The following is an 8,897-nucleotide window of genomic DNA, read 5'->3' on the forward strand; positions in this document are numbered from 1 at the left end:
ATTAAAAATTATTTAAAAACTAGAAAAATATCAAATTGACAAAATATTTCAATACAAAAGAGTAGAAAATGATCAAATAAATCAATAATATGCTGCCCCAAGGCATTGGTGTGGTGGCAAGGGTTCCTTGAGCAAGATCTAACTCAGGCATACATCTCAAATTCAATGGAAGAGCACTCCTAATGGAAGATGTAAAATATCTAATTCTTTATAATATAGAGAAAAAATTGTTAAATAGTCTTCCAATTGGTGATGTAAAACTATATTTTTTTACTTAAATGAATAGTATTTCTTGATATGTAGTGAAACGTTATTCATCAAGCTATAAATATTTTATTATTTTATTATAAACTTTTGTATATATATATTTATGAGTGTGATACTATTATATTTAATTATTTTATTTCTTAAAATGAATAAAATATTTTTAAAAAATATAATATTTAAATGATGTAGAGAAAAAATAGAGAAGTTGATAAGTGGTATAATGTAAAAGTTTGAGGTAAATTATAAAAAAAAATGTTTTGGTAATGTATTTTGTAATACATTTTCTCTATAATATTTAGCTAAAACTCACAAAAACACATTCCTTCAACTCTTTTATAGATATATTTATAATAGCTATACACAAACTCAAATTAATTCATATCTACATTTACGTATCATTTATATAGCATTTTAATATTATTATTTTTCTTTATAAGTTTTCTCTCTTCTATTTAGTATATATATATTTATTATTTCTTTTTTCTTTTTCAATTATTTTATTTTACTTTAATTAATAAAATATGTTTAAAGATATAATATTTAAATGATATAAAGAAATATATAGAGAATTGTTAGACCACCATTGACGTACGTCTATGCTAGGAGGGGTAAGGACAGAAAGAATGACAGGTCAGCAGAGAGTAGGAGTGAGGAGAGTTAGTTAGTAGGGGTTTTGTATTATGTAAGGGGAACACGGTAGAATTGATAAGCCTGAGTATAAATAGAGGGGAGAAGGAGAGCAAAGTGTGCATTCTTTTACTGAGAAATCAGATTGTATTTGGAGAGAACCCAGCTCTCAAATTCTGGGTATTTTCAATGAAAAGGCTGTTGAGGAGCATTATTGAGCTTGGTTATTAAATTCCTTACTGTTAATTCCAGCATTACCATACCAAGTGGTATCAGAGTCCAGATCCACTATGGGACCTAAGCCGAATTTTCCAATAGAACTGGTGGAGGAGAAGATCGAGGAAGTTCAGTCAGAGTTTCGGCAGGAGGTGTCGGCAATTCGAGCACAGGTGCAGCACTTTCCGCAAGAATTGGAAGCCTTACGCGCTGATACGCAGAGGATCCCCGAACTGGAGAAGAAGGTAGAGTACTTGATTACCCATATCACTCAACTGTTGCAATCTTCCAATCGTATGGGAGCTGTTGGTATGAGTGCGGCGGAGGATCGGCATGGGAAGGCAGTTGAAGGAGACAGTTCGTCATCGCATCAACCGATGGGTCCTCCGTCGGCGACACCTCCACCACCGGCACCTTCATCGAGCTATCCGACACCGCCATTGGAGCCACACACAGCTCGGGATTTCGGGCCACCGCGAATGGAACTACCCTTGTTCTCGGGTGAGAACCCAGATGGCTGGGTATTTCGGGTGGAGCGTTACCTCCTGCTGAATCGTCTCACAGAAGCTCACATGTTGGAGGCGGCGATTATCGGGTTGGAAGGGGATGCACTCATGTGGTTCCAGTGGGAACACTCCAGGCGCCCAATCACTTCATGGGCTTTGTTGAAACATTTGCTGATGGTGCGATTCCGGTCGGTCCCAGTGGGGTTAGCGACGGAGGAGCTGTTATCCACCAAGCAGGAGACGACAGTGAGGGCTTACCGGATTCAGTGGGAAGCACTGGCGTCGAGGGTGGTCGGAGTTCCAGAACACATTCTGGAGGGCTGTTTCATCAAGGGATTGAAAGAGGAGATCAAGGGCCCTTTACACGTGCTGCAGCCATCGGGCCTGGCCCACATCATGGAAACGGAGGATTGAAGAGGGTCATCATTTGACTGGATTGTGCTTTCACCAAAAAGGGGGTATGGCTCGGGTTTCCCCAAGCCCAATCATGATACCAAGGTTCACACCCCAGCCCTCCTCGACGAGGAGTTCGCACACCATCTTCTTCGGCGGCTCTAACCAACCGAAGGCGAGTATAGGGCATACGACGGGAACCCAAACGATCCCCCCGATCATGCGACGATTGACGGAAGCCGAATATCTCGACAAGAAGAATCGTGGAGTTTGTTTTCGTTGTGATAAGAAGTTTCACAGAGGGCATGTGTGCGAACAGAAGGCACTCCATGTCATGTTGGTTGCCGATGACTTAGAAGGGTCCGAAAGTCAAGAATCGGCCCCGTCCAGCCCAGAATCCGGTGACGAAACAATGCAAGAAGAGCAACTGACGATGATGTCCCTGAATTCGTTAGTGGGAATATCATCAGCCCATACAATGAAAATATCAGGCACCATAGCCAAGCATCCAGTAACGGTGCTCATTGATAGCGGAGCCACACATAATTTTGTGTCGAAGGAGTTGGCTCAAGCGGTTCATCTACCGATTACAGTAACAACCGCTTACGGAGTATTGCTGGGAACAAGAGGCCGAGTGCGTACAGAAGGCATTTGTACAAACGTGGAGCTGGAGTTAGGTTCGTTACGGGTGGTTACAGACTTCTTGCCTTTGGAATTGGGGGTTGCTGATGCAATTTTGGGCATTCAATGGCTGAGTACGTTGGGCAATATGCAGGTCAACTGGCGAACAATGGTGATGAAATTCGAAGTAGGGGGGTCGTGGGTAACATTACAGGGGGACCCCAGTTTGTGCAAATCACAAATCTCCCTGAAAGCCTTAATTCACTCGGTTCAACAAGAAGGACAAGGATACTGGATTCAGTTTGGGGCATTGGCAGCCAATACCGAGAACTTGTCTACAACTACGTTGTCCGAAGTTGAGGATATATTACAGAAGCATGATTCGGTTTTCCACATGCCGAGAGGGTTGCCTCCTCCGTGTTCTCATGAGCACCATATCACGATGAAGGAGGGGTCGGGTCCAATATCGGTTAGACCGTATCGATACGCACAGATACAAAAGGATGAGATAGAGAAGTTGTTGATTGAAATGTTACAGGCAGGAATAGTACAGCCCAGCACGAGCCCTTTTTCGAGCCCGGTACTCCTCGTAAAAAAGAAAGACGGCAGCTGGAGATTTTGTGTTGATTATAGGGCCTTGAACCGCGAAACAGTCACTGACAAATTCCCTATTCCAGTGATAGACGAGTTATTAGATGAACTATATGGGGCGAAGGTCTTTTCGAAATTGGACCTTAAATCCGGATATCACCAAATAAGAGTGGCAGCAAGAGATATAGAAAAGACAGCTTTCCGTACACACGAGGGGCACTACAAATTTTTGGTAATGCCGTTCGGCCTAACCAATGCTCCAGCCACGTTTCAAGCCTTGATGAACGACGTCTTTCATGAGTTTTTGAGAAAATTCGTGTTAGTCTTTTTTGATGATATACTCATTTATAGCACATCACTGGAGCTTCACTTACAGCACCTGGATTTAGTCTAAAGTCGCCTCAACCAGCATTGAATTTATGCCAACAAAAAGAAGTGTTTGTTTGCGCAATCCAAATTGGAATATTTGGGCCACATTGTCTCGGCAGAAGGGGTTTCAGCGGACCTGCTGAAACTGGCAGCAATGTCACGGTGGCCAGCGCCGAAAAATCTAAAAGAATTAAGGGGTTTTCTCGGCCTTACCGGTTATTATAGGAAGTTTGTAAGAGGCTATGGGCAGTTGGCAAGACCGTTAACGGACCAGTTAAAGAAAGATGCTTTTGGCTGGAGTGAGGAAGCACAGGACGCGTTCCTAGCATTGAAGAGATCCATGTGTGAAGTCCCAGTTTTGGCTCTGCCAAATTTCGCAACCCCGTTTGTGGTGGAAACGGACGCCTCGGGTACAGGCCTTGGGGCCGTATTGATGCAACAGCAGCGCCCTATAGTATATTTCAGCAAAGCACTCTCTCCTCGGGCTCGCTGTAAATCAGTATATGAGCGGGAGCTCATGGAAATGGTGTTAGCTATACAAAAATGGCACCCTTACTTGTTGGACCGCCAATTTATTGTTCGGACAGATCAACGGAGTTTACGCTACTTACTTGAGCAGCGAATGGTAGCAACGGAGCACCAAAAGTGGCTGACGAAATTATTGGGTTATGATTTTCAGGTACATTACAAACCGGGCCTTGAAAACAAGGCTGCCGATGCATTATCGAGGGTACCTCAGGTGGTGGAGTGCCAAGCATTGTCGATCCCCAACATGATTTCAATTTCGGATTTGAATCTGTCCAAGCATGGTGACCATGTAGCCACCGATCCTAATCTGTCCAAAATTATTCAGAAACTTCAGGCAGGAAAAACTTGCGCAGGGTACTCTTTTGCTAAGGATTGTCTAAAGTTTAAAGGGCGGCTGGTTATTCCTTCCTCGTCACCATTTATACCATTATTACTACAGGAGTATCATTGCAGTAATGTGGGGGGTCACGCAGGGGCATTTCGTACATTTCAGCTAGTAGCTGCTGATTTATATTGGCACGGGATGCGAGGAGATATACAGAAATTCGTCGCTGAATGTCCCATATGCCAGCAGAGTAAGTATTTGGCCCAATCGCCAGCCGGATTGCTACAGCCACTCCCAATACCGGACCAAGTATGGGATGATATCTCAATGGATTTTATAGAGGGTCTTCCACAATCTAATGGTTTTGACTCGATTCTTGTGGTGGTTGATCGCTTATCAAAGTATGGGCATTTTGTTCCTCTTCGGCACCCTTACACAGCCGCTACGGTCGCTGCAGTTTTCGTCAAGGAGGTGGTCAAGTTACACGGTATTCCAAGATCCATTGTCTCGGATAGGGATAAAATTTTCCTTAGCCTTTTTTGGAAGGAACTATTCAAGTTACAAGGGACAATGCTCAAGCATAGCTCAGCCTACCATCCACAAACGGATGTCCAGACCGAGGTACTTAATAGGTGCTTGGAGACATACTTACGCTGCTTTGTAAGCTCTAAGCCGTCGCAGTGGGTAAAATGGTTAGCTTGGGCAGAGTATTGGTATAATACGTCTTATCATTCGGCAGCAGGAATGACACCATTCAAGGCGTTGTACCACAGAGATCCACCACCTTTAATTCAGTTGGAAGGTAACCAAATGATTGTGTCGGCTGTAGAACAAAATCTGCAAGCGCGTGATGAAGTTTTAGAGCTGCTGAAGATGAACTTGCACTGTGCCCAGCAAAAGATGAAGTTTTAGGCTGACAAGAAGAGAAGGGACATTGAATATGCAGTTGGTGATAAGGTCTATGTGAAGCTTAAACCATATAGACAGCAGACATTGGCCAAGCGTAAGAATCAGAAATTGGGACCTTTGTTTTTTGGCCCGTACTAGATTCTATCCAAGATAGGCATGACGGCTTACAAGCTGCAACTACCGGCTGAGGCAAAGATACATCCTGTTTTTCATGTGTCTATGCTCAGACCAACTTTGGGTCCGCACCAAACAGCTACCACCCTCCCCAAGAAGCTGACAGAAGAACTGGAGTGGCTCCTCGAACCAGAAGCGCTGTTGGACATGAGACTAGGAACACATACGGAACAGCCACAAGTGTTGATCAAAATGGCTGCATCTACCTGAGTTCGAATCTACCTGGGAGGATTTAGCAACGGTTCAGCAGCAGTTTCCAGACTTCCACCTTGAGGACAAGGTGCATCTTTGGGCCGGGGGTAATGTTAGACCACCATTGACGTATGTCTATGCTAGGAGGGGTAAGGGCAGAAAGAATGACAGGTCAGCAGAGAGTAGGAGTAAGGAGAGTTAGTTAGTAGGGGTTTTGTATTATGTAAGGGGAACACGGTAGAATTGATAAGCCTGAGTATAAATAGAGGGGAGAAGGAGAGCAAGGTGTGCATTCTTTTACTGAGAAATCAGATTGTATTTGGAGAGAACCTAGCTCTCGAATTCTGGGTATTTTCAATGAAAAGGCTGTTGAGGAGCATTATTGAGCTTGGTTATTAAATTCCTTACTGTTAATTCCAGCATTATCATACCAAGAATATGATGTATGATATAATGTAAAACTTAGAAGTAAAATAGAAAAATGTATTTTTTGGATATATTTTAAAAGATAGAGTAGAGCATCCATTAGGAGTACTCTAAAGCCTTATTGTTAAGTAATTAACGACACGTGCACTAGAAATATCTTCTTAAGAGAAAATGAGACCAAATCAAAATGTGATGTAGTTGGTATGAACGTTGGTTGTAAGTATATCATAGTAATTCTTTGCTAACAATTACACTAAATAAATGAAATTATTATTTTGGTAATAATTTTTTTTATTATCTATAAGGAAACTGTAATTATATATCTTTCATTCGTATAAGTATATGTAAAATGCTCTTTAAAATTTAAATACATGCATTTTAATATTATAATAAAAACCCAATTAATCGCTTTCTATCCTATTAATATTGAAGAGATTTTTTATTGCCAAAAAAAAAAAATATTGAAGAGATTTCAAAGAAGATAGGGTGCCAATATTATCAAAATTAGTGATAAAGAAAGGACAGAATTTAGGTTTCAGGCTAAGCAAACTACGAGATTGGATAAGCCAAATTAAAGTACCCCTCTCCCATGCTCACAGACAAACAAAGAGCTTGGCACTCAAAAGACACGCTCACAAACAGGGAAATTAATAAATACAAACTCATTAACCATTCTAAACAGTAAAGAGTACACTTTTGGAGATAGTCACCTAACAATTGTGAGCGAGTCAAGACCATACAAGCATCCCAAGGTACTAGCTAGAGGCTAACCATAGAGTTAAGCTCATGTGATTGGGCACTCAAAGGATCAGAAATAGCTGTCCAAAAAACCATTAGCAACCAGCAAGTGTCATCAGTTATAAAAACAATAAAATGTAACAGATTTGTAGCTTATTGCAGAATTTGCAGCCAACATCACAAATTCATATGGACATTCGAACTCTCATACTGCTAGTACTACCCCACAAAGCAGAGATGCATGATCCATTCTCACCCCATTAGGCCTTTAACTTGTAAGTACTCTCAATATATGAAATGAAGTCCGGCATACCAGATCTTGGTAACGTATTTACAAGTCTCTTACTCTTGGTATCATACCAAAACCAATAATCAGTTTCAGTCCAAGAAATTACAAGAATCCCATTGCTCAGAAAATCTACTCCAAAACAGTCAGAATGTTGACCAACCCCACTTGAAAGAAGATTGCTTAAATTGACTGATAAATATTTGAACCAAGAATCTGAGTCACCATACTTCTTCATAACCCAAATCTCAACTACTGTGACTTCATCCAAAGTGAAAAGAGAAAGACACCCAGAAAAGTTAGCCAGCTTTAGCTTTCTAATATTAGATCCATTTTCAATATGAGGAAATTGAGGTGACTCTATTAGCTTAAATTTCTCCAAACTTGTATCAAAAGCAACTATTCCTAAAGATGGTTGGTGATAATAAGTTGTATTTCCATATAAAATTATCCAATGAATACACTCATTAACAACAATGGAGCAACCCAGAGAAGTATAAACAGTTATAATAGAAGTAGATGATTCTAATTCTGAAAATATGTTGGGCATTAACATTGCTTTCCATGAATTGCTTCTCAAACTATAAATCCCAACTTGGCAACCCTCTTTAAACCCATTACGACTGCCGAAAACACGATCCTTGTCTCGAGATGAGACCTTTACCACTTTGAAATCAGTGGTCAAGGGGTCATAGCCAAGCCCAAGTGCAGAATTTTTATGTCGACACTGAGGAGAAGGGGGCAGTTCTTTAAACTCGTTAATGGTGGGGTTCCATAAGTAAGCGCTGCTATTATCCAAGTCAAAAAGGCCTAATACACCATTATCACTGCCCATAAATGATGGCGGTCTACAATCGATCTCAATAAAGGGAAATTTGTGGGAAGAAATCTCAGCAAAATTTTCACAATCACAAATGGATAAAGTGGGAGCGAACCTTCTAACCCTTTTATGGAGGAAAACTACACGAGGTAGTTGACGCCGGAGGTGGAGATTGATGAAATACGGGGTCTGTAGCAGAGAGAGCCAAGTTTTAGAGACGCACTCGCACCGTTTAAGAGATTTGGCATCAAGTCTGGAAAGAATGTCCTCAACAAAATCACAAGGAATATTATTGTAAAGCACTCTTTTTTCTTCTTCTTCTTTTTTAAACTTGGACGCCATTGGAGCTGAAATTGAGGATTCAGACTTCAGGGATAGTGAATTTCACAGGCACACAAGTTATATTTTCCAAGCTTGAATTTGAGTAATGGGTATGGTTTCTTTTCTTTCTTTTTTGTGGCAAATGGGTATGGTTCTTTAGTTTTCTATACTTTTGTAAATTGGTCCAGACCAACAAACTTTTTCTTTTTCTTAGAAAGACAAATTCATCGAAAGGCTCAAAGCCAAAGCACAATGCAATAATATCGTTCAAAATAGTCATACATAAGATGCTTCATAATGCATCTCTATTTTAGCTACATTATTCATTCATTATAAATCTAATCCTCGCAACACAAATGGAGCTTCTTTAAATATTTTTAATTTATATTTTAAAATAAATAAAATTTTTGCCCACATACTATTAATACTACATTATTGTCGGACTATTAACACTAACTTATTGAGCCATTTAAAATTTTCAAGTTAAACTATTATCGTTACATTATTACGTCATTTTTGTTGGTTTTTATCCCACTAACCAAGATTTAGCACCGATTTTGCACTTTAGACATTGTTGATGTATTGCCA

The 8,897-nt window shown here is 40.6% G+C and overlaps 2 protein-coding genes across 2 annotated transcripts; one reads left to right on the forward strand and one right to left on the reverse strand.

The window, feature by feature from the left end:
* Positions 1-2,229: 2,229 nt before the first annotated feature.
* LOC133831953 (uncharacterized) lies at positions 2,230-3,615 on the forward strand. The gene has a single exon (XM_062262355.1). It carries the CDS (start codon positions 2,230-2,232, stop codon positions 3,613-3,615), a length of 1,386 nt encoding a protein of 461 aa, XP_062118339.1.
* Positions 3,616-6,626: 3,011 nt separating this feature from the next.
* Positions 6,627-8,565, reverse strand: LOC133830090 (F-box protein CPR1-like). Its single transcript, XM_062260001.1, has one exon. The coding sequence runs from the start codon at positions 8,328-8,330 to the stop codon at positions 7,143-7,145; it is 1,188 nt and encodes a 395-aa protein (XP_062115985.1). The 5' UTR covers positions 8,331-8,565; the 3' UTR covers positions 6,627-7,142.
* Between the last annotated feature and the right edge of the window lie 332 nt (positions 8,566-8,897).

The sequence above is a fragment of the Humulus lupulus genome, chromosome 4 (genome assembly GCF_963169125.1).
Source record: "Humulus lupulus chromosome 4, drHumLupu1.1, whole genome shotgun sequence".
Lineage (NCBI taxonomy): Eukaryota > Viridiplantae > Streptophyta > Magnoliopsida > Rosales > Cannabaceae > Humulus > Humulus lupulus.

What these genes read in the sequence shown, in the direction of transcription:
- LOC133831953 (XM_062262355.1), top strand. Translation starts at nt 2,230, where the DNA reads ATGCGACGATTGACGGAAGCCGAATATCTCGACAAGAAGAATCGTGGA.
- LOC133830090 (XM_062260001.1), bottom strand. Translation starts at nt 8,330, where the DNA reads ATGGCGTCCAAGTTTAAAAAAGAAGAAGAAGAAAAAAGAGTGCTTTAC.